Genomic DNA, 27,318 nt, shown 5'->3' with positions numbered 1-27,318 from the left:
GAGGAAAAGCAAAAAGAATGGAAACAGGCAACTTTTTGAGGTAGGAGGTGAGAAAACCCTCGGTTATATCAGAGACCTGGGAGGTGAGAGACCCTAAGGACTCAAAGGGAGGGACCTTAGAAGAAATGCCCTACAGTGGGGAGAGGGAACTTGTAGAGTCCTCCTCCAGTGGAGGGACAGGACATCAAGTGGAAAGATTGAGTTACCATCCCACAGTAAAAAGCTCTAACCCAGAATTGTTCCTGTCTGAAAGAACTGCAAGGAAAAAACATGGAGAAAAGCCTAAAGAAAAGGAGATCCAGTGACAAGACCAAATTGTGATAAAGCTCAAGGAGAGGCATCAAGGCCTGACACTATTACTGATGCTATTCTGTGCTCACAAAAAATGGGCTTATCATGACTGCTCTCTGAAAGACCAAACCAGCAGGTGAAAGAGTCAGATGCTCAAATTTATATGCAACAAATAGACAGAAGCTGGGAACCCCTGTGGATGAATTGGGGAAAAGCTGGAAGAAGCTGAGGAAGAGGTCTACCCGGTAGGAGGACCAACAATCTCAAATAACCTGGACCTCCCAGGATGTCTCAGACACTGAGCCAGCAACCAGGCTTCATACACCAGATGATATAAAGCCACCAACACATATACAGAAAAGGACTGCCAGGTCTGGACTCAGTCAGATGAGGTCCATCTAATCCTCAAGGGACTTCAGGCCCCAGGGAGCAGGGAGGTCTGGTGGAGAGGGGACAGGATGGTGGGGACATACTCTTGGAGATGGGGATTGTGGGCTTGGGGCCCTGGGAGCATGGGGGCATATAGGCAGGAGATATGGGGTGTGGAACAGTAAGAGGGGGAACTAGGAGAAGAATAAAATCTCGACTTTAAAAAAAGTATAAGAATAAATTTTAAATAATTCAACTATATTAGTGTGTGGAATTTCAGTCCACGGGACTATATACCATTCACATATTCATTTAGATTTCCTTTGGAAGTTAATATAAAGATGCACTTACACTTAAACAAGAAAATGATTAAAGATATTTAAAAATAAAGAAGTTCTATTTTAACTCTAAAGGTATAACTGCTAGTTAACTTTGTAATCACATCACTGGGATTAACTTCCTTCTCAGAATCATCAGAATAACAAGGATTAAAGAAACTTTAAAACTCTGTTTCATAGGAAACAAAAAAGTTAGAGATTTTTTTATTTGTTTTATATATATACCAGCAAGTGAAAATTTTTCATGCTTCATTTTTCTGAAGATGGGAAAGTAGAAGAGTACTTCAGATTATCCTCCATGATGGCTCTTTCAAACATAGACATTTTTTTTTTCAGTTCACCATCTACACCAAAAAGCATTTCTTAGTTCTTGGTCCCCAAGTTCATCAAAACCTAAAACAGAAAAGTACCTCTTATTAAATAAATTCCCAAGGATACAAATATGAAAGATTCTGTGCAGATGATGTATAGGGTAAAGGTTAAGGTCAGGATTAGGATTAGGGTTAGTGTTAGGGTTATGTTTAATAAAGCAGGATAATTATAGTGTTATTAAAGTATGAGGTACATCTGAGGTCAAATTCCCATTTTATCATTTTATATCTTTAATAATTCATACAAAGCCATTAGGATTTTATGGATAATAGCAGTCATTTCAGTAAGAAATAATTCAAAATAATAAGTAGTTAAAACTTTATGATTATTAAAACATATTTAGATTCCTAAGGTCATTTTATGGACCATGTGCAACATACCTCCATGGACTTCTCATGCATTTCTTTAACTGCTTCCAGGGTCTGGTTCTGACTACATTTGGACAGTTTCAATGCTTGTTGTTCTTTTTGACAACTATTCTACAAATGTAAAAGGAAAACATTAGTATAACAATTCTGTTTATTTTTGTTGTTACTACCATGCAACATGCATGGCAGTCTAACAATAAAACACTAAATGTATATCTAATACTAAAACATTTATGTGAGCAAAAATAATTCTATATGAAAGTTAAAAGGAATAGTTTTCCAACTGATTTAAAATTTTAACAACTATTTTGACTAAATATATATATATATTTACAATAATATGAAATAACATTATGCTACCAATTGTGGAGTAGGAATTTTTTTAATGTGAAAGAGTTTTTCATAATGCACAGACTGGCCTTAGCCTCCCAAGTTCTTATGTTTATAGGCATGCACCATGTATACATGAACTCGGTAAAATCCTAGTCTTGGAAGCTTAGATTGGTTTTCTCTAGATTCCAATCTCAAGCAACATATAGAAGTAGTAACATAAAGTTCTCATTGTATTCTTTAGGGTTGCGCACAACCATGATAATTTGCATTTTAAAAAAATTAAGACAAGCCCTTTACACCTTTTCACCTTGGGCTACTACAATCCTGTTTTGCCCTTTATTCACTGTGATCAATTTTTTACCTCACATTTGCACTCAAATCATCATAATTAAGTAAAATTACCTCTAATTTGCAATGCTTATCTTTAAAAAAAGTGCACCTGCATACATTTGGAGACAAAGGGTTAATATTGGGTGTCATCTTTGATTTCACAGTACTGTTTCAGAGACAGAATCTCACTAAACCTAGAGCTCATCATTTATGCTACACCTGGTGGCTACAAAGATCTGGAGATCTTCTTTTCTCTGAACTAAATCTGAGATTGGTTGTTTTAAAATGCTCACAACCACACCAACTTTTTTTTGTTGTTGTGGTGGTGGTTTGTTTTTAGTGTTGCTAGTTTGTTGTTGTTTATTTTGTTGTTGTTGGTGGTGGTGTGGGCATTCATCCCAATGCAGGGAATATAAGCTGGGGTCTCCATGCCTACACGGGAGAAAGATTACCAATTAAACCATCTTCCAGCCCTGTAAATCAATCTTATTGGGCCCACATGCAGCATATGACACATTTAGGGATCTTTTCTTCTTTAAAACTTTCCTTCACTCATGGTAGTTTTCTTTCTACCAGTGGTTCTCTTCCTTTACTGGCTCCCTCTCACCAGCTGCCATATGCAGAATTACAAATTTTGAAGTACCCTGCTGTTCTGTCTTTAGACTCCTTATTTACAGGGATGATCACTTTCCCTTGAAATGTCATCCAGAGTCCAATGTTTAAAAACTGTCTTCAATTGGAGTATTTATTATTTATCTTTAGTTCCTATCTCTTTCCAGAACTGACTCATAATGGCAGGTTCCTCAATGCCTTCTGAGGCAAGAATGAATTTGCTGTTCCTTTCAAATTGAATACTTTCCAAACTATTAACCAGTAAATAAAATAAAATAGTTAATATGATTATCGTTGTCTCAGATCTTACTTGGAAACCAGGTGATGACTCTACAGGTAGAGTAATGGAGACGTGATCTAAAATTGTTTGCTGATATTCTTCCACAGGAAAATTCTTCCAGGGCTGTTGAGATTGTTTGTTTCCATCCTCTGTTGTTACTAAATCTTTACTAAATTTAGGACTGTAAGAACTGATTTACCAAATTGAGTTGGTTTTTTAATATAAACAACAGAGTCCAGGTGAAACCAATAAATAAGCTTTCTCTCTTCTTTGAACTCTGATATATTGTGGTTTTTTTGTTTTTTTTTGTTTTTTTTTTTTTTGTAGTCACTGGTAATCATCTCTTGATCTTTCTGCAAATGTCTGCCTCTTGAAAATTTATGATCTGGTATACCATAAAATGCCTAGTCGTTTTCATTGATATAGTATGCAATCAATAGTTTATATCTCAGTAAGACTAGAACAGAAGCAAGGATAAATAGATAATGGAACTTAATTTAGTTTCATATGCTCAACTCAAGGCTAGTTGTTCCATTCCTACTTAGTAATACTAGGTTAAATATTAAGTTTTTTTATGGTACCAACCACTGATTTTTCTTTTTCTTCATTGAATTTCTGTACATCCATATCAGACTTCTGAAATGTAGTTATATACTGCTCACAAAATTTGTTGTTGATGTTCTTCCTGTAAAGCACAGTAACAAAAGCAGGCACATTTCATACCAATATGAAAATGAACACTCAGAACAAATTCAATTGAACATTTCATACTATAAAAAGAAAAATAGCAGTATAAAATATCTAATGGAAAATCATTATAGATTTTTCCGCTAACATATTATCAGAGAGGTTTTCATTTACGTTTTAGCTTTTCAAAATTAAAGAATTATAAACACACACAACACACACGTAACACACACACACACACACACACACACACATATATATATATATATATATACATTTACAAAATTTAATTATATTTCAATGTGGTTTTTTTTTCATTATTTTCTACCAAATATAAGTTCTAATTTATTTTTCATACATTGCCTTAGTAAAGACAGTGCAAAACATGTCAACTAAAATATACAAATTGTCTGCATATGTAATTGTAGTTGTTCCTTTTGAATATTGTTAAACATAATAATCCATAAATTACATTCCTAAGACTATGTGCAAGACTTCTGTATTTCCACAATGAATGTAAATTAAAATTTAAATCTCATTAACATTGACTTAAAGCAGAAAATAAAATTTTCATAGATTTCTATGAATTAGATTTAGTTTGCTTGAAGGCATGATGTTATAGGGTTAACTGTTTAGACAAAATCAAAGCCACACATTTTTACTAAAGAATCAGACATGATATAATTTTTTTTTAACTTCAGCCACATATAATTTTTAAAATGATACACATTTGACCCTACAAATATAACAACTCTACCTCTCTCGTTCGTTCGTTTTGCAAAATCTTTCTAATTTCTGGTTGCTGCCTTTGAAAGATTCTTTGACATAAGTTTCCATCCATTTTCTCTTTATGTGAAGCGTCTTATAAATGTCATCTATATTAAAAATAAAGAGTCATTTTGAAGAAAAATTAGATGATTCCATGTATTCAAGTAAAAATAGATATAGATAAATTTCATTCAATAATGCTATGGAAACTTAAAATTAATTGATAGATATCACAAACATGCTTCATACTTTAGAATACTTAGGGTTTGGTATGTTCAGATGAAGGATGTTCAACCTGTAAAGTCTACAGAAATGTTCCACAACATAGAAAAAAACAGTCCATGTATTTTGGATAAGAAATATCTAATCTTATCTGAATTTTAACTTCTGTAAGGAAAATAATTTTGAGCTTCAAGAACAGTTTTCAAAAGAACTAATGCACAAAACAAAGGATCAAAAGTATACTTAATTCTTCATAAGGAAACACTTTTAATAAAGGCTAATTCTTTTCCAAATCTAAAAAAGATGATGCAACTGAAAGAACAAACTTGACTGTGGAACTGTTAGACCCATTGTTTAAAATATTCAATTAAAATAAGAGGGCAACCGGTCATATTGGTTCCCATGTTAATCCTAGTATTCTGGAGGAAAAGGCAGAGAGATATTTGTGTATTCCAGGTTAACCTGGTCAACATACTGAGTTCCAGGACAGACAGAGCTACAAATGAGACCCTGTCAGAATCAAACCTGCGTTTGATTCCTAGCACCTACATAATGTGCACAAATATCTCCAACTCCAGTTCCAGGGGATGTGATGCCCTGTTCTAAATTCTGCATGCACCAGGTACATATGTATATGACTCACAGACATACTTATAGGCAAAATACCTATATAAATAAGAATAGATAAAAATGTTAAAATCTATGTTTAAAACAATGATCTCCAAGTTTTATTTTAATCAAAAAAAAATTATTTCTAAAGTGAATTGGTAATTATATTTCAGAACATATCCTTTAAAAAAACACTTGAAGAAAATTATGGTAGGAACTTTTGATCAGTAACTGCTGCAGTTCATGAAAATTGTAATGCTTCAGAAAATGTTTAGTACCTTTCTAGCATGCACAGTTAGCTTTCAGTAACTAGGATGAAGCTATATTTCGGTGTACATGTTTAATATTCTCACCATACATAGTACTAGACAAAATCAGATTATTAAATGATTATTCTGCCTCCTCTAAATAGAGCAAATCCTTCAGTTGAAAAAAAAATAATTTGGTAAAATGGGTAACTTGAAAGAAGCAAAATATTATTTTTTAAAAATATAATATTGTTTCATGGGGGTAGAGATATGGCTCAGCAGTTAAGAGTACTTCCTGTTCTTTGCAAAGGACATAGGTTTGGTGTCTAGCACTCATATGGTGGCTCACAACTATCTGACTCCAGTTCCAGGTATCTGAAATAATCAACTGATATCTGAACAACAGGTACACATGTGGTGCACATATATAACTGTAAGCAAAACACTAATACACATAAATAAGTCCAAAAATAGGTATTAGGAGCATTGTTTAGTAAGCCATGTAAAGATGTTTTTTTGTGTGTGTATGATCCTAGTATTGGAAGCTTAAGCAGGAGATTTCCAGTGTAAAGACTGCATAGGTTAAATAGGAAAATGCAGGCCAGCCTGAACTACATAATGACACCATATCTCAAAGACAAGTTACTGTCTTCTGAGAAAGCTCACTTAGCATTCAGTTACATATAATTTAAAACAGATACTTTAGAATCTGAGTATCATTCTCTCATTGTTTAGTAAGTTGTCTTCCACTTACAGTTACATAATTCATTTCATAAAAAGAAAAAAAAAAAACAATGAAGGGATTGGAGAGATGATTCAGCAGTTAAGAGCACTGGTTCCCTTCCAGCTTTCTGAGATTGGAGTACCAAAACCCACAAGGTGGCTCACTACCTATAACTTCTGTTTCAGGGGATTCAAGGCCTTCATCTGGCTTCCTCAGGTACAAGACACACTAGTTGTGCACATACACACGTGAAAGAAAAAAAAAAAACAATAACCATAACATAAAATTTAAAAATAAGTTATAAGGGTTACATTAAAGAATTCAGTTTTGCACTGTGCCATATAATGAAGGAAGCACAGAAGACTCCTAGAAAAGAAACTGACTTAATATAAAATTAGCACTGGATCAATGAAAATATGTTCATGTACAGAATTTTGTATACATATCACTTAGCTATGAGTACATGGAACTGTGAAATTGTTTACATCTTTTTTTTTTCCTTTTAAAATTCCTTCAAAGCTGTTACAAAAAAGCCTCAGTAGTCAAGAGGGCCTACTGTGAAAAGAGGAGGTTCACAAAGTACTTTTTTTTTTGTTTTTTAAGGTAAGTAATGTTACTTCATGCTTATCAAAGGATAATTCATCAAAGATGAACTCACAATTCTGAATATCTATGCTCCAAATACAAGGGCAACCAAATTCCTAAAGAAATTTTACTAGAACTCAAAGTACATATTGTACCCCATATAATAATAGTGAGAAACTTCAACACCCCACTCTGAGCAACGCAGAGGTCCTGGAAAAAAAGAAATGAAAAAGAGACACTGTGAAACTAATGAGAAGTTATGAAACAATCGGATTCATCAGATACATATATATGTATCTGTCACACACACACAGACACACACATCCAAACATGCACACATATATTGAAGCAAATTCACACACAGTTCTCACTAGATGAAGAGAAATTTTTTGAAAAAAATTCAACAAACCTTCATGATAATAGTCTTGGATAGATTAAGAATTTTAAGCACATACCTAAATATAGAAGCAAACCAGAAGCCAACATCAAATTAAATGGAAAGAAACTTGATGCAATCCCACTAAAATAAGACAAGACAGGACTAGACAAGGCTTCTTACTCTTTCCCTACCAATTCACTATAGTACTACAAGTTCTAGACAGAGCAACTAGAAAAGAAAAATTGGTCAAAGGAATAAAAATTGGAAAGGAATAAATCAAAATATCACTATTAGCAGATAATAAAATAGTATACTTAAGTGACCACAAAAATTCCATCAGAGAACCCATAAACCTGAAAAACAACTTCAGCAAAGTGGCTAGATATACAATTAACTCAAACAAAACAGTACCTTTCTTCTACTCAAAAGATAAACAGGATGAAAGGCAATTATGGAAACAACACCTTTCAAAAGTCACAAATTATAGTTCCTTGATGTGATTCAAACCAAGCAGGTGAAAGATTTCTATGACAAGAACTTCAAGTCTCTGAAGAAAGAAACTGAAAAATCTCAGAAGATGGAAAGGTCTCCCATGGTCATAGATTAAGTTAGTAAAAATGGCTGTCTTCCCAAAAGCAATCTACAGATTCCATGCACTCTCCATCAAAATTTAAACTCAATTCTTTGTAGAGACAGAAAGAGCAATATGCAAAACCATTCGGAATATCAAAACTCCAGAATATCCCAAAACTATTCTCAACAATAAAAGAACTTCAGGGGGAATCATCCCTGACCTTAAGCTGTATTATGCAGAAATAGTGATAAAAAATGTATGGTAATGGTACAGAGACAATGCCTTCATGAAATGGAGAGATCTAAAATATATCATCCTGTGTGATCTCAAAGGAAAAAAAAAACATGGTATGCACTCACTGATAAGTGGATATTATCCTAAAAGCTCAGAATACCCAAAATGTAATTCACAGACCACATGAAGCTGAAGAAGAAGGAAGACAAAAGTGTAGGTGTTTCAGTCCTTCTTAGAATGGGGAACATAATATTCCTGATAGGAAATGTGGAGATCAGGGCAGAGACTTAAGGAATGACCATCCAGATTCTGTCCAACCTTTGGATCCATCCCATATACAGAAACCAGGCACAGTCACTATTGTGGATACCAACAAGTGCTTACTGATAGGAGCATAATATGACTGTCTCCTGAGAGGCTCTGCCAGGGCTTGGCAAGAGCAGAGGCTGATGCTCACAGCCAACAATCAGACTGATCATGGGGTCCCCAGGGGAGCAGTTAGAGGAAGAACTGAAGGAGCTGAAGGGGTTTGCAACCTTACAGGAAGAACAACAATATGAACCGAGCAGACAGACCAGAGCACTCAGGGACTAAGCCACCAAACAAAGAGGGGCACCCATGACTCTAGCAGCATATAGAGCAGAGGATGGTATTGTCAGACATCAGTGGTAGGAGAGGTCCTTGGTCCTGTGAAAGCTCCATGCCCCAGTGTAGGCAAATGCCAGGGTAGGGAGGTGGAGTATGTGGGTGAGGGAACAGGCTCATAGAAACAAAGCAAGTGTCAAATGGAATAGGGATTTCCTGGGATTAAACCAGGAAATGGCTGATATTTGAAATGTAAATAAATACACACTCACACACACACACACACACACACACACACACACACACACACACACAGATGGCTTTAACTGTGTCTTCAGGTGGGTTTACATCTAATCACAGGATGATCTAAATTTTTCCCATTCCTGCTAGTTTTTTGATAAATTAGAGTAAATGTGTCTGCATCTCAATCTCCAAATAAAATCATAGTTGCTCTTATCACAACCAAGCTCCTCAAACTTTTTCATCACAATACAAATCTAAGACAAATCTTAAATATAAAATTCTTCCTGGCTGGACAAATATTTTACTGCTACAGCAAGAAGCTCTGGTTTCAATCTTCAGGAATGAAAAATAAAAACCCCCAAAATTTAGATATAAAAAATAAAGAAGGCATGATTCCTCGGGCCCCATTACATTTCTGAGGCTGAGGACTTCAGGTACAAGGCCAGTCCAGGCTGCAATTGAGGTTTCAGACAATCCTGAGATATAGAGCTAGAGGTTACTTTCCTAAACCAAAACAACAAATAAATAAAGACAGCCTGGTCTGAATTATGTCTGAATTCCCAGCACTTCTGAGGCTGAGAGAAGCCTCTAGTATTTGAGGCAGTTTGGAACATATATATAGAAATTTCGGCAATGTGGAATTTTCACAACACGTTAAAATGTAGACTGGTCTTCAGTTTCTTTTTAATAAATTCCTGGTGGGAAGCAGTTGCACAGAAGAGGGTTTTGTCTGTTTCATCCACTAAGTGAAGTCCAGTTTACTCACTCCTCACATCCCCAGTCCCCAAGAATACTTTCAGGGTCTCCATTTCCTTGGCCTTCCTGATTTCTGCTAGGAGCTAGTCTGTTCAAACCCTTGCACTTACAGTGAAGTTCTCAGTTTTTCTCAGCAGAGGCCTAAGTGGGAAAGGTCGATTGTGAACCTGGAAGTAGCAACTTCCTGAGTCCAGTGAGGGTCACCTAATCTCATTACTCCTGAAGAAACACCTCCAAAACTCCACCTTCATCCCCACCCAGACCCCTAGCTGAACCAGGATTAACCAACAGACAATTGACTACCTCCACTGAGACTTCATCCTACCATGATTCCTCAAGAATTTTGCTTCCTCAAGAACTCTTTGTAGCCACCATACTGGGTAACAGGGTTTGAACAGCAGGAAAATAATCTCAGCCAAGCCCATTGCTGATTGGCTGTGTTTGCACATGAGTACTAAGGGTAAGAGAGGCTCTTTCAGTCATCTGTGATTAAAGCTTCAAAAAGCGGGTAGTATTTTAACTTCCACTACTACCCAGAGGCTTTCCATTTTCTAAGTTTGCAATACTAACTTGAAAGTTAAAATAAAATGAACTCCAAAGACGACTCTCCTACTTTGTTTCAGATGAAGGGACTGTTCTGTGTAACTCTAAATTGTTTTTTTTTGTTTGTTTGTTTGTTTTGTTTTTTTTTGTTTCTTTTTTTTTGGTTTTTTTTTAAACTAAAGTGTTTTTGCATGTTTGTATTTATATAACATGTATGACTAGTTCCCCTAGAAACTAGAATAGGATGCCAAAATCCCTGGATCTAGAATTAAAAATGATTTTGAGAATTATGTGGGTTCTAGGAACTAAACCTTGGTTCTGTACAAAAGCAACAAGTGTTCTTAATTTCTAAGCCATCTTTCCATTCCTATCCTGTGTGTGTTTTAAGGTGTGCTGGACCATTTCTCACGATAGATGTTTAATTTTACTATATAATGGAGAGTATAAAAAATGACTTTGTTAATGTTGTCTATTTCCAGAAACAGAAAAACAAACAAACAAACAAACAAAACAGCAACAAAAAAACATAATTTTAATGGATTGTGTAAATCATAAATAGTTTCAGGATAAAAATGGAGTGTATACATTTCAGTATATGAGTGCATAAGGAGGCCAGATATAGACATCTGTTTTATTCTCAATTATATTCCAAATTTCTTTTTCATTTTCAGTTTTTTTTTTCAAGTCAGGGTTTATCTGTATAGCTCTGGTTAACCAGGAACTCACCCTGTATACCAGGGTGGCATCAAAATCAAAAATCTCCCTGCCTCTGCCTCCCAACGTCTGGGATTAAGGCATGTGCCACCACTGACTGACCCAACTTAAAACTTGAGATAGGTTCTCTCTGAATATGCAGCTAACCAATGCCACTACCTCGGCTAGCCAGCAAGCTGTCTCCACCTACTCAGCACTGGTTGGCAGCCTGCATTTTAGAAGTGGATTCTAGGCCCCCACTTTTATTTTCAAGAAAAACATTTTACTAAAACAGCCATCTCTCTAGCAACTCTTCAAGGTTTGTTCTGTTGCTATAGACACTGCAATTTTTTGTTTGTTTGTTTTTTGTTTGTTTGGTTTCTTTTTCTATTTCTCTAATCATGCCTAAGTTTAGGCTCCTAAAATGCTTAGTGGTGGTTTTGCTTGTTTCCTTACAACAGCAAATTGGTTTTCTTGCTCACTTTACAATTTGCAGCTAATTTGGCACACTGGACGAACTGACATTTCATTTACTAGTCTTATTGCTGTGTTTTGTTTCTTTGGTGCTTTTTTTTTTTTTTTTTTTTTTTTTTTAATTTGCTGGGTTTGTTTTTTTTTTTGCTGGTTTTTTGTTTTTGTTTTTGTTTTCACCACTGAAGATGAAATTTATAACTTTTAATGGTGCTTTACCACTGAGCTACATCTTTAGTTAATCTTTAGTTTTGAATGTTGGATGAGAAGTTATCTGTGTGTATTTTTTAACGAAAACTATAATTTCTGTGAAGCCTACAATTATCCCCCTATGCTATAGGTTCTATAGAGATCTGTTTCCCTCGTTTGGCCTCTTCAAGAAACAGGGAAATATTTCTAAAACACATACCTCCAGATTTATCCAACATACTGCCTACTTCATGTCTGTGAAGACAGAACAATAAAAAATTAAAGCAAGAAATATAGTAGACTGGTAGGCCATTTTTTTTACCACACACAAAACTTTACACAGAACCTTCTTTAATTTTTTATAATAAATATATAATGTTTGGTTTGGAACAAATGTCATATGCATATAAAATATATGGTGGACTACCAACTTGAACTTGGATTATTTACTTTTAACAATTCATACGTTTACACCCCACAAGGAGTTTATTCATAACTCTCCCACAATTGCCAAGACCCTTTTTTCCCCCAGATAGTCCCCTACTTATTTTTATGATGTTTCTCCTTTTGAGTGTGTCAAAGATCACATGCAGGTGGTCCTATTGTATGAGTTCCTATGTGTTTGTGATCACAAAGTCTAAAGGATCCCAAGCTGGGCTTGAACTTAACATATATCAGCATCTGACATTGAAATGCTGATCTTCCTGAATCTAGTTTTCCAGTGAAGGTAACACAAACACTACTTTTGAAGTACTCTATTGAACTGGCAAAAAAAAAAAAAAAAAGAAAGAAAAAAAAAGAGAAAAAAAGAAAAAGAATTGAAAATATTACCCCATGTCTTCATCTCCTTTTACTTGAGGCGATATATTTTCATCTTTACCAATTGCTGGATTATTTACTGTATTGACAATAGAAAATGTAAACATTTGAAAGTATGCAATATTAGTAATAGTTAATAAAGTACTATCAATTTGAATTTCTTTGGAAAAACTGCCCATTTTGAGTTTTTGAAACAGATTTTAAAAATTAAGTAAAATTAAGTACATCCAGGAAATCTAGGACACAAGGAGAAGAAAAAACATAAGGATAACAGGTATAGATGAGAAGTAAGATTTCCAAATTATAGGGCCAGTGAATATCTTCAACAAAACTATAAAAGAAACATTTCCTAACCTAATGAAAGAGATGTCCATGAACATACAAGAAGCATGCAGAACTCCAAATAGTTTGGACCAGAAAAACAACAACAAAAACAAAAATCCCTGCCATCATATATTAATCAAAGCACCAAATGAACAAAACAAAGAAAGAATATTACAAGCAGTAAGGTAAAATGGTCAAGTAACATATACAGGAATTCCTATCAGAATTACACCTAACTTCTCCCCAGAGACTATGAAAGCCATAAGATCCACGGTAGATATCATACAGACACTAAGAGAGCAGAAATAAGAGCCAAAGCTATAATATGCAGTAAAACTATTTTACCATAGATTGAGAAAACAAGGTATTCCGTGAAAAAAAAATATTTACACAATATCTTTGAACAAACCAAACCCTTCAAGGGATAATAAAGGGAAAACTCCAATATAAGGAGGGAAATCACATGCTAGCAAAAGCAAGATATTAATCTTGAAGTAAACCTAAAAGAAGATAGCTACATGAACAAAATTCCAACAAAAATAACAGGAAGAAACAAAGACTTTGTCTTAGTATCTCTTAATATCACCATATTCTATTCACCAATTAGAAAGAAATAGACAAACAGACTGGATGTGTAAGCAAGACCCAGCATACCAGAAACAAACCTCAGGGACAAAGACAGACATTTCCTCACAGTAAAAGGCTGGAAAACAATTTTCTAAGCAAATGTTCCAAAGAAACAAATTTGGAGTAGCCATTCTAATATCAAATAAATTTGACTTTCAACCCAATGTTATCAAAAAAGACAAGGAGTGACACTTCATATTCATCAAAGTTAAAATTTACCAAGATGAATTTTCAATTCTAAACATTTATAGTCCAAATGCAATGGCATCCATATTCATATAAGAAACTTTAGTACAGCTCAAAATGCACATTGCACCACACACAATAATAGCAGAAGACTTCAACAACCCTCCTCATCAATGGAAAGATCCTGGAAAGAAAAATTAAAAAAAGACACAGTTAAACTAACAGAAGTTATGAAACAAATACATTAGTTGATATCTATAGAACATTTTATTCTAGAACAAAAATTGTCCATTCTGCTCAACACCTCATGACGCCTTCTCCAAAATTAACAATATAATCAGTCACAAAACATGCCTCAACAGATATAAAAATATCCAAATAATCTCATACATCCTATCTAATCACCAAGGACTAAGGCTGATCTGAAATAATAATATAAATAATTGAAAACCCATGTACACGTAGAAGGTGAACAAAAATCCAGTCAGTGATAAATCAGGTAGGGAAGAAATAAAAAAAAAATAAATGTAAGACTTTTTAGAGTTTAAAAAAAAATGAAGTTACTACATACCGAAAGTTGTGGAACACAACTAAAGCAGTGTTAAAGGGAATCTCATAGCTCTGAATGCCTCTAAATAGAAACTGGAGAGAAGATACAGTAGTAGGTTGACAGCACACCTAAAACCCCTTGAATAACAGGAAGGAAATTCACCCAAGAGGAGTTGAAGGCAGGAACTAATCACACTCAGGGCTGAAATCAAACAAGTGGAAACAAAGGAACTATAACATAAAATCAAACAAACTAGGAGCTGTACCTTTGAGAAAGTCAACAAGATAGATAAAACATAAGCCAGACTAATTACAGGGCACAGGGAGAATATCAACATTAACAAAACCAGTAATGAAAAGGGAGACATAACAACAGATACTTAGTAAATCCAAAAAAATCATCAGATCCTACTATATAAGCCTGTAACTTAGCAAAAGTGGAAAATCTGGATGAATTGGACAATTATCTAGACAGATGTCAGGTACTAAATTTCAATCAGGTTGAGATAAACCCTGTAAACTCTCCCATAATCCCCAAAGAAATAGAAGCAGTCATTAAGAGCTCCCCCCTCAAAAAAAAAAAAAAAAAAGCCCCGTATCTGATGGGTTTAGTACAGATTTCTATCAGGCTTTCAATGAAACACCAATACCAACAATCTTCAATCTATTATGCAAAAACAAAAGAAAATGAACACTACTTAATTTGTTCTATGAAGCCACATTTACTCTTATACCCAAACCATACAAAAACCCAATGAAGACAGGATACTTCAGACCAATTTAACTTATAAATATTGATGCAAAAGTACTCAATAACATCCTGTTAAACACAATCCAAGAACACATCAAAATGATCATCCTTCATGATCAAGCGGCTTCATCCCAGGGATACAGGAATGGTTCAATATATGGGAATCCATCAATGTAATCCAATATGTAAAGAATCTCAAGGAAAAAAACACAGTATTATCTCATTAGACGCTGAGGAATCATTTAAAAAAAATCAACACACCTTCATGATGAAGTCTTGGATAGATTCAGAAAGCAAGGCCCATAACTAAACATAGTAGCAAACCAGGATCCAACATCAAAATAAATGGAGAGAAACTCGATGCAATCCCACTAATATATGACAAGGCTTCCCACTCTCTCCCTACCTATTCACTATAGTACTAGAAGTTCTAGCCAGATTAAATAGACAACAAAAAGAGGTCAAAAAGTTAAAAATTGGAAAAGAACAAATGAAAATATCACTATTAATAGGTAATAAGATAGTATATTTAGTGACCCCAAAAAAATCCTCTAAAGAACCCTTAAGCCTGAGAAACAACTTTAGCAAAGTGATTGGATATACAATTAACTCAAATAGATCAGTAGCCTTCCTCTACTCAAAGGATAAACAGGCTGAAAAGGAAGTTATGGAAGCAACACTCTTCACAATAGTCTCATATTTTAATAACTTGGTGTGACACGAAAAAAGCAAGTCAAAGTTCTGTAGGACAAGAACTTCATGTCTCTGAAGATAGAATTGAAATTCTCAGAAGATGGAAAGATCTCCCATGGCCATAGATTGGTGTCCCAAATAATTTAGTAAAAATGTCTATCTTGCCATAAGTAAGCTCTGATTCCATGCCCTCTCCATCAATATTCAAACTTAATTCTTTATAAAGATAGAAAGAGCAATATGCAAAATCATTTGGAATAACGAAAATCCAGGATATTGTAAAACTATTCACAACAATAAAAGAACTTCAGGGGGAATCATCCCTGACCTCAAGCTGTATTATAGAGAAATAGTGATAAAAATGTATAGTGACCATAAAGAAAAAATGACTTCAGGAAGTTCACACGCAAACGGATATGTCTAAAGTATATCATCCTGTATGAGGTAACACAATCCCAAAGGAAAAAATATGGTATGCACTCACTGATAAGTGGATATTATCCTAAAAGTTCAGAATACCCAAAATGTAATTCACAGACCACATAAACCTTAAGAAGGAAGAAAAAAGTGTGCATGTTTCCGTCCTTCTCAGAATGGGGAACAAAATACTACTGGGAGGAAATATGGAGACAAAGTGCAGGGCAGAGACTGAAGGAACGACCATTCAGAATCTGCCCCACCTGTGGATCCATCCCGTATATAAACACCAGACCCTGTCACTATTGTGGATACCAACAAATGATTGCTGAAAGGAGCCTAATAAGGCTGTGTCCTTAGGGGCTCTGCCAGAGGTTGGCAAAAACAGAGGCTCATGCTCACAGCCAACAATCAGACTGATTATGGGGTCCACAGTGGAGGAGTTAGAGGAAGGACTGAAGGAGCTGAAGGGGTTTGTAATCTTACAGGAAGAACAATAATATGAACCAAGCAGACCGCCCCCCTCCCCCCAGAGCACTCAGGGACGAAGCCAGCAAACAAAGAGGGGGACCATGGCTCCAGCTAAATACATAGCAGAGGATGTTCTTGTCAAACATCAGTGAGAGGAGAGGTCCTTGGTCATGTGAAGTTTGGTGTCCCAGTGTAGGCAAATACCAGAGCAGGGACATGGGTGTTGGTGGGTGGGAGAACATGCTCATAGAAGCAGAGGGAGGGTGGAATGGTAAAGGGAATTTCTGGGGTGAAACCAGGAAATGACTAATATTTGAAATGTAAATAAACACACACACACACACACACACACACACACACACACACACACCTAATATGATGGCTTTAACTGTGACTTCAAGTGGGTTTATATGCAATCACAGGATGATCTAAATTTTGGTCCCATTGTTGCTAGGGTTTTGATAAATTAGAGTAAATGTGTTTGCATCTCAATCTCCAAATGAAATCATGGTTGCTTTTATCATAACCAAGCTCCTCAATTTTTTTCATCATAATACAAATCTAAAGCAGATCTAAAATATAAAGTTTTTCTGGCTGGACAAATATTTTACTGCTACAGCAAGAAGCTCTGGTTTCAATCTTCAACAAGGAAAAAAGGAATAAAAAACAAACAAACAAACAAACAAAAATTTAAATATAAAAAATAAAGAACACATATTTCCTCAGGCCCAGGTACATTTGTAAGGCTGGGGACTTCAGTTTCAAGGCCAGTCAAAGCTGCAGGTGAGATTTCAGACAATCCTGAGATATAGAGTTAGAGCTTACTGTCCTAAACCAAAACAACAAATAAATAACAACAACCTGGCCTGAATTATGTCTGAAGTCCCAGCACTTCTGAGGCTGAGAGGAGCCTCTGTATTTTGAGGCAATTGGAGCCTATACATAGAAATTTCGGGAATCTGCCATTTTAACAACAGGTAGAGGTAAATGAAGACTGGTTTTCAGTTCGTTTTTAATGAATTCCTGGCAGGCAGCAGCAGCTAAAAGAAGGTTTTAGTCTGTTGGCTCCACTAACTGACTTCCAATTTACTCACTCCTCACCTCCCCAAGCCCCAAGAAGACTTCCAGGGTCTCCAATTCCCTGGCCTTCCTGCTTTCTGTTAGAAGATAATTCTGTTCAAACCCCTGCCCTTAGCGAAGTTCTCTGTTTTTCTCAGCAGAGACCTAAGAGGGAAAAGTTGATTGTGAGCCTGGAAGCAGTACCTTCCTGAGTCCAGTGAGGGTCACCTCCTCTCCTTACTCCTAAAGTAACACCTCCACCCCTCCACCTTCTTCCCCACACAGGCCCCCAGCTCAAACAGTATTAATCATCTTTCAACAGACAATTGACTACCTCTACTGAGACTTCTCCCTACCATGCTTCCACAAGAACTCGGCTTGATGACTACCACAAAGCATACTGGGTAACAGGGTTTGGATAGCGGGAAAACAATCTCAGCCAAGGCCCTTGCTGATTGGCAGTGTTTGCACATGTGTACTAAGGGTGAGAAAGGCTCAATCAGTCGTCTGTCATTGAAGAGCAAAAAGGAGGTAGTATTTTAGCTGCCACTACTACCCAGAGGCTTTCCATTTTCCAAGTTTACAATACTAACTTGAAAGCTAAAATAAAACGGACCCCAAACAAGACTCTCCTACTTTGTTTCAGATGAAGGTGCTGTTGTTTGTAATTTTCAATTGTTTTATTTATTTAAGTAATTTGTTTTTGCATGTTTGTGTTTATAAACATGCATGTGTGGTGCACATAGAAACTAGAAGAGAATTCCAAAACCCATGGATATAGAATTAAAAATGGTTTTGAGCCATTGTGTGGGTCCTAGGAACTAAAACTTGGTTCTGTCCAAGAACAACAAGTGCTCTTAATTTCTAAGCCATCTTTCCATCCCTGTCCTTTGTGTCTTTTAAGGTGTGCTGATCATTTTTCTTGAAAGATGTTTATTTGTACTATACAGTGGAGATTACAAAATTATAACACTTTCTTAATATTGACAATTTGCTCATAGAGAAAAAACAAAAAGACAAAAACCATCATTTTAATGGATTGTGTAAATCAGATAAAGAGTATTGTAAAAAACTGATGCATATACATTCCAGTATAAGTATGCATAAGAGGGCGACAAATAGACATTTGCTGCATTCTCAATCACATTCCAACTTCCATTTTTTTTTTTTTCAAGGCAGGGTTGTAGTCCTGGACCTCACCCTGGTTACCAACTGCTGGGATTATGGCATGAACCACCTCTGACTGCCCAAATTTAAAACATGAGACAGGTTCTCTCTGAATCTGCAGCTCACCAATGCCACTAGCCTGGCTAGCCAGCAAGCTGTCTCCAACTACTTTTCACTGGGTTGCAGCCTGCATTTTTAAAGCCGATTTAAGACCCCCTCCTTAATTTATATATTTTCAAATAAAGCACATTACCAAAACAGCCATCTCTCTAGCCCCTCTGAGAGGTTTGTTCTCTTGTGGTAGCCACTGTATATTTTTTTTTCTTCTCTAATCATGCCTAAGTTTAGGCTCCTAAAATGCTTATTGCTGGTTTTGCTTGTTTCCTTAAAAGAGCAAACTGGGTTTCTTGCTCATTTTACAATTTGCAGTTAATTTGGCAAACTGGACAACCTAACATTTCATTTGCAAGACTTATAACTGTGTTTTCCTTGTTTAGTAGGATTTTTGTTAATTTGGTGCATTTGTTGGTTTGTTTGGGGTTTTTATTGTTATTGTTTTGTTTTGTTTCTTTGTTTGCTTTTGTTTGTTTATTTTTGCCACTGAAGATGAAACTCATCACTTTTAAATGGTGATTTACCACTGAGCTACATCTTCAGCTAATCTTGCATTCTGAATGTTTGCTGAGAAGTTGTCTCATATGTGTTTTAAAGGAAACTACAATTACTGTGAACCCAAAATTATCCCCTTTTGCTATACAGTCTAGAAATCTGATGCCCTCTTCTGACCTCTTTAAAAAACAGGCAAATACCTCCAAAAACACATACCTTCAGATTTATCCAACATACTGTCTACTTCATCTCTGTGAAGAACGGAAAATAAAAAAATTAATGCAAGAAATATAGTGGACTGGTAGGCATTTTTCTTACCCACACAAAACTTTAAAAAGAACTTTCTTTTAATTATTTATAATAAATATATAATGTTTGGTTAAGAACAAATGTCATATATATATATATACATATATATATACATATGTATATGTATGTATATATATATATATGTATGTATGTATGTGTATATATATATATATATATATATATATATATATATATATATATGTATGTATATATTACATGGTGGAGTATCAAAGTGATCTTGTATCCTTTACTTTTACCAATTCATACATTTACACCCACAGTAGTTTATTCATTACTCTCCCACTCTTGCTGAGACCCTTCTTCTTGCCAGATGGTCCCCCTCTTATTTTCATGATTTTTCTCCTTTTCTTTGTGTGTATATCTTGGAAGATCTCAGGCAGGTGGTCATATTATACTAGTTGCTATGTGTTTGTTATCACAAGGTCTGAAGGACCTCAAGCTGGGCTTGAACTCAACATATAGCAGTGTCTGATTTGTATTGCTATCTTCCTGAATCTACTTCTCCAGTGAAGGTAATACAAACACTACTTATGAAGTAATCTATTGAGCTGGCAAAAAATATTGAAAATGTTACCCCATATCTTCATCTGCTTCTGCTTGAGGCGATATATTCTCATTTTTATCAAATGCTGGGCTCTTTACTGTATTAACAATAGAAAACAGAAACATTTGAAAGGATTCTATATAAGTAATAGTTAATAAAGTACTATCGATTTGAATTTATCTGGAAAAACTCTCCATGTAAATTTTTGGAAGAGATTTTAGAAAGGAAATATTTACACCGAGAAAATCCAGGACACAAGGAGATGACAAAACTTAAGGATAATAGGTATCAATGACAAGTAAGTTTTTCAAATTTAGGGACAGTGAATATATTCAACAAAATTATAGAAGAAAACTTCCCTAACCTAAAGAAAGAGTTGCCTATGAATATACAAGTAGCCTACAAAACTCCAAATAGTTTGGACCACAAGAGAAATTTCTTCCATCATATATAAATCAAAACTCCAAATGCATAATAAAAAAAAAAGAAAAGAAAAAGAAGAATATTAAAAGCACTAAGGGAAAATGGTCAAGTGACTTATAAAGGAAATCCTATCAAAACTATACCTAACTTATCCCCAGAGATTATGAAAGCCATAATATCCAGGGCAGATGTCATACAGACCCTAAGGGAAAAGAAATGCCAGACAAGGCTACTAGACGCATCAAAAAATTTTACAATAGATTGAGAAAACAAGGTATTCTGTGAAAAAAAAAACGATATCTACACAATATGCTCGAACAAATCCAGCCCATCAAGTGGGTAATAATGGGAAAACTCCAATATAAGGAGGGAAATTACACTCTAGAAAAACCAAGAAATTGATCTTGAAGCAAACCTAAAAGAAGAAAGCTACATGAATCACATTCCAACTCTAACAACAAAAATAACAGGAAGCAACAACTACTTTTCCTTAATATCTCATAATATCAGCGGACACAATTCACCAATAAAAAGACATAGAATAACAGACAGGATGTGTAAGCAAGACCAAGCATACTAGAAACAAATCTCAGGGACAAATACAGATATTACCTTAGAGTAAAAGGCTGGAAAACAATTATCCAAGGAAATGTTACAAAGAAACAAGTTGGAGTAGCCATTCTAATATCAAATAAATTCGACTTTCAACCCAAAGTTATCAAAAAAAAAAGAGGAGGGACACTTCATATTCATCAATGTTAAAATTTGCCAAAATGAATTCCCAATTCTGAACATTTATACGCCAAATGCAATGTCATCCACACTCATAAAAGAAACTTTAGTAAAGCTCAAAAACACACATGAATAGAGCATTAAAAGAAACCTTGACTAAATTGGTTTTAGAGACCTGCAGAAAAGATTATGCAGCTCTTTTTCCCTTCACCTTGTTCTGAGTATGGAACACCACAGGGAAATTTAAACTTACACCATTCGAACTCCTCAACTGGGGACCCCCCCCCCTTTAACAGAAGCAGGTGGAATGTTTGACCCTCATGTTTCTTTTTCATAACTCCCACTAGCTCACTTGAAGGACCTACAACTGGTCAGAAAACATGCCTTGGAAATGTTGAAACACTATAAAAAACTTAAACAAAAACAAAAAAACAAAAAACATACGAACCAGAAACCATCTTGGTGCCACATAAATTTCAAACAGGAGTACCTGTCCTGGTCTGGTGCCACCATTCTGGCAAACTTGAACTCAGATCAAAAGGACTTTCCCTGATGATTCTCACAAGCCCTGCTGCCACACCTCCAGCATGTGCCCAGTTCTGGCATCCAGCCTGCCATGGCCCACTGGCCTGGCACTGCTCACACACAGTGGGCACTGCACAGGAACCTCCCTCCCTCCCTCCTCCCAATGGCAAGAGGCTCTTTTGTCTCATTCAATGGGCTTCTGAGGTTCTCAATCTTACATATCCTAAAGCTGTGACCTCATGTTGGCTTTGTTTGGCAGCTGGGCCAGAGGTTTAATTTTCTAACTTATAAGATCAGAACTATGTACTAGAAGGAGTGGGAAATGTGAGACCACAACTTAGAGCGTTTCTCCCTGGAAGGTAAAGCACCTGGACATTCTCCAAGATTGTTTTCCCTGATTTATAAAAATACAGCCAGAAAGAGACTCTATGTTCTCTACAGCCACCAAAAATCCTTTTGGTTTCTGAGCCTTACAGCTAGAGATTCAAAATTGGAGTTTTGACAAGGACATCTGGGCAGAGAAGAACACTCCTCCCATCTCTTCCCATCTCCTCCAAACTCTCCTCCCAACTCATCCCAATTCCTCAGCTAGCTAATAAAAACCTTCTTCTGTCACATCTCAGAGTCATACGCCCCTGCCCTGCACAGTGGAAGGAGTTTGTCCTTAGCTAGCTGATAATAAAAACTCTTGCAGTTTGCATCAGGTGTCGATTTCTCTCAAGTCATTGGGGTGCTGGCCAGCTCATCCCGGGACTTTACTGGACTTGAGAGGAGGTCCATCTTCGGGGTCTTACACATGGAGACCTAATACCAAAACTCTTCAAACTAATATGCAAAATCAAAAGAGAAGGAACACTATTGAATTTGTTCTATGAAGCCAGATTACAATTATATTCAAACCATACAAAAACCCAATGAAGAAAGGAAACTTCAGACCATTTTCCCTTATGAATTTCGAAGCAAAAATACTCAATAAAATCACTGCAAACCAAATAAAAGAATACATCAAAACGATCATCCATCATGGTCAAGTAGACTTCATCCCTGTAATGCAGGGATGGTTTAATATATGGAAATTTGTCAACTTAATCCACTATAGAAACAAACTCAAAGACGAAAACAACATGATCACCTCATTAGATGCTGAGAAAGCATTTGACAAAACACAACACCCATTCATAATAAAAGTCCAGGAAAGGTCAGGAATTCAAGGCCCATATCTAAACATAAAAAAAAAATACAATAGACAGCAACTGAGTAGGAAACATTAAACTAAATGAAACAATCTCATTAAAATCAGGGACTAGACAAGGCTGCCCACTTTCTTCATACCTATTGAATATAGTAGTTGAAGTCCTAACCAGAGCAATTAGACAACAAAAGGAAAACAAATGAATACAAATTGGAAAGGAAGAAGTCAAAATATCACTATTTCCAGAATATATGATAGCATGTATCAGTGACCCAAAAATGCACCAGAGAAATCGTAACCATATATATGACTTCAGTGCAGTAGGTGAATATAAAATTAACTCAAACATATTAGTGGCCTTTCTCTACTCAAAGGAAAAAGAGGATGAGAAAGAAATTTGGGAAAACTCATCCTTCACAATACTCACAAATAATATAAAATAGCTTGGTGTGACTCTAACTTAGAAAGTGAAAGATATATATGATAAAAACTTCATGTCTCTGAAGAAAGAAATGAAACAAGATCTCAGAACATGGAAAGAACTCCCATGCTCATGGATTGGAAGGATTAATATAGTAAAAACGGCTGTTCTGCCAAAAGTAGTTTATAGATTCAATATAATCCCCATCAAAATTCCAACTCAATTCTTTACTGAGTTAGAAAGGGCAATTTACAAATTCTCCTGGAATTTGAAAAAAACAAACAAGCAACAACAACAACAACAACAAAAAACCACCACCAACAACAACAACAAAAAACAAAAACCTGGTATAGGAAAAACTATTCCCAACAATAAAAGAACCTCTTGTGGAATCACCATGCCTGACCTCAAAGTGCACTACAAAGCAATTGTGATAAACACTACATGGTACAGGTATAGTGGTAGACAGGTAGATAAATGAAATAGAACTGAAGTCAGAGAAATAAACCTTTAGTCACTTGATCTTTGACAAAGGAGCTAAAACCATCTAGTGGAAAGGAGACAGCATTTTCAACAAATGGTGTTGGTTCAATTGGCAGTTAGCATGTAGGAGAATGTAAATTGATCTATTCTCATCCCCTGTGCAATGCTCAAGTCTAAGTCGATCAAGGGACTGCACATAAAACCAGAGACACTGAAACTTATAGAGGAGAAAGTAGGGAATAGCCTGGAATACATGGGCAAAGGGGGGATATTCTTGAAAAAAAATACTACCAATGTCTTGTGCTATAAGATTAAAAATGGACAAATGGGACCTCATAAAACTGATAAGGTTATACCCAGAAGTTCAAACTTGTAATAAGGAAACATGCTTCACTTTGTCCATAGCAGCCTTTTGTATAATAACAAGAAGCTGAAATGAACCCAGATGACTCTCTTTAGAGGAATGTATATAGAAAATATGGCACATTTACTTAATGAATTACTACACAGCTATTAAAAACAATGAATTCATGAAATTTTTATACAAATGGATGGATCTGGATGATATCTTCCTAAGAGAGTTAACCCAATCACAAAAAACACACATGATATTCACACATTGATGAGTGGATATTATCCCTGAAGCTCAGAATAACCAAGGTAAAATGTGCAAAACCCATGAAACTGAAGAAGGAAGACCAAAGTGTGGATATGCCGTTCCTTCTTAGAATGGGGAACCAAATAATCATGGAGGGAGTTACAGAGACAAAGATTGGAGCTGAGAATAAAAGAATACAGAGACTGCCTCACTTGGGGATCCATCCCATATACAACCACCAAATCTACTGAAGATGCCAACAAGGGATTGGGTGCAGGAGAATGATATAGTTGTCTCCTGAGAGGATCTGCTAATGCCTGACAAATAAAAAAGTGGATGTTCACAGACATCCTTTGGACTTAGCACAGGGTCCCCAATTATGGAGCTGGAGAAAATACCTAAGGAGCTTAAGGAGTTTGCAGGCCCCTAGAAGAAAAAACAACATGAACTAACAAGTACCCCACAATTCCATGGGATTAAACCACCAATCAATGAAAACAAATAATGGGATATATGATTCCAGCTTCTTATGTAGCAGAGGATGGACTAGTCAGGCATCAATGGGAGGAGAGACACTTGTTCCTGTAAAGATCCTATGCCCCAGTATGGGGGAATACCTGGGTTAGGAATTGGTAGATGATGTGTTGGGGAGATGGGGGAGAGGGGAGAGGACAGGAGATTTTTTGGAGTGGAAACTAGAAACGGGGATAATATTTGAAATGTAAATAAGGAAAAGTTATAATAGAAAAAGAAAGGAAATAATTTATTTGCAAGTTTTATGAAATAAATTCATGTTTGGCAAACATATTATACGAACAATGTTCATTTCTTTTCTTGAGGTGAAATCAAGAAAGTTCTTCTCTCTCAACATATGCTGATATAGTTCCAAGAGTAGGTTTATGTGCTGCAAAACCTTGTATATAGGAATAGAGAGATATAGGTAAAATTAGAAATGAAGTATATGTAAACTCTTAACAAAGACTTCTTCCATTTCAGGTGACTAGGTAAAGTCTAATGAACTGCAGGACACAATTAATACTGGAAATGCGATACCTTCCGAAAGAGCCTCCTCTGAAACTTTTATGTCATCGTCCTCATCATCAAAGTCCAAAAGTAATAAGTAACCTTCCTTTGGTATCACCTTCAATTTCTTAAGAGCCATTCTTCTCATAAGAACTCAGTAGTCTTCTTAGTTTAAAAAAAAAAAACAATAAAAATAAAAAGGAAAAAAAAAGAACTTAGTTACCTGATTAAAAATTATCATTTAAATAATTAAAAATAACAAAAAATCAAATAATTATTTTAGCTCAATGAAAGATCATTTCTTTTTTTACTTAACATGTATATTTTTAATCAATTGCCTTTATCAGAGAGTTCTGTGTACATATTCAATATGGTGATGCATATATATATACACTTACCCGTACCATTTCCTCCGTGTATCCCATTTATCATGTCCCTCTCCCTCACAACTTGTTTTAAAAACTTCTTTAACTCACTTCTTTAAAAACCTCCTTTAGAACCTAAATTATTAGTCTGCCATTTCTCAGTTTAAAAAGAGACAAAAACTGGCCAACCTTCAACATATGAGTCCTCCCCTCCTCCCAAAAAACGATGAGCAACATCCTTTAACCTTTGAGGTATCTGAATTTTGGTCCTATCTCCCACAGAATATTTTTAAACAAAACATCAGCAATTCTGTTTACCAGTTTATCTCAGTCTAACGTAAACTCACAGTTCTATCCAGAAAGATAAAGAACATGGTAACTGTATATTCATATCAAAAAGATCCACCACTAAGTCTACAAAAAAACATGAACTACCACCACCACCCACACAGAAAGACCTTATATTGGAGAAATTAGGGATTTGGGGAAGCCGAGGATTTCAAACATCTGAAGATTGTAAGTTCAAGGCCAGGCCAAGCCGGGCCAGCTGAAACTACAAAGATAGATCCCATCCTACAGAAACTAAACTGAGAGAAAAAGCTGAACTTGGTGGTGCAAGTCTTTAATCCCAATACATGGGAGACTGAGACAGAAAGATCTGTGGTCAGAATCCATCCCCAATGACTTATGAATCTCTTACAATTATCTCCTCTTCTTCTTTTCATTCATCTTCCTATGCCATTCTACTGTCTGCAATGTTCATACAGTCTATACCAAAGGAACACACCATAGAGAAGACAATGAGGAGGGAGGAATCCTCAGTGTGTTTCTAAGGGATCCTGAATATCACACAGGACAATCGCCAAGGCATCTCACCAATGGCTCCCTGTTCCCTGACCCACAGTCCTGCAGCTGGTTCTCTGATCCTATCCCCAGGCCCCAAGCTTTTCTCTTCCAAGGGTTCCCAATTCTCTATGGCCCTGACCTGTTCGATCCTCTTCCATGAATATGGTCCTCCACCTTCCATTCACCCTCAGATTCCACAGAAAATGGCGATCAGGAGGCTTTTCCTCACATAGTGGCCTCCTGGGCCTGAGATTCCCCACCCTGTCACACCTCGATTAACTGTCCAACAACCCTGATCAGGGCAGACTATCACTTACAGCTCATCTAAGAGGAGAACACCTTCCAAACCGCACCCTTCTGT

The 27,318-nt window shown here is 35.9% G+C and overlaps 1 protein-coding gene across 1 annotated transcript; it reads right to left on the bottom strand.

Moving 5' to 3' along the window:
- Positions 1 to 1,175: 1,175 nt before the first annotated feature.
- On the bottom strand, positions 1,176 to 27,318 carry Gm20931 (predicted gene, 20931). The gene is made up of 10 exons (NM_001373881.1): positions 27,275 to 27,318; positions 25,777 to 25,908; positions 20,380 to 20,446; positions 19,692 to 19,726; positions 12,635 to 12,701; positions 12,024 to 12,058; positions 4,738 to 4,855; positions 3,879 to 3,978; positions 1,751 to 1,849; positions 1,176 to 1,391 (listed from the first exon to the last, which is right to left on the bottom strand). Exons 2-10 carry the CDS (start codon positions 25,892 to 25,894, stop codon positions 1,362 to 1,364), a joined length of 669 nt encoding a protein of 222 aa, NP_001360810.1. The 5' UTR covers positions 25,895 to 25,908; positions 27,275 to 27,318; the 3' UTR covers positions 1,176 to 1,361.

Source organism: Mus musculus, chromosome Y (assembly GCF_000001635.26).
Source record: "Mus musculus strain C57BL/6J chromosome Y, GRCm38.p6 C57BL/6J".
In the NCBI taxonomy this organism is placed as follows: domain Eukaryota; kingdom Metazoa; phylum Chordata; class Mammalia; order Rodentia; family Muridae; genus Mus; species Mus musculus.
This window is presented reverse-complemented; position numbering and strand designations above follow the sequence as displayed.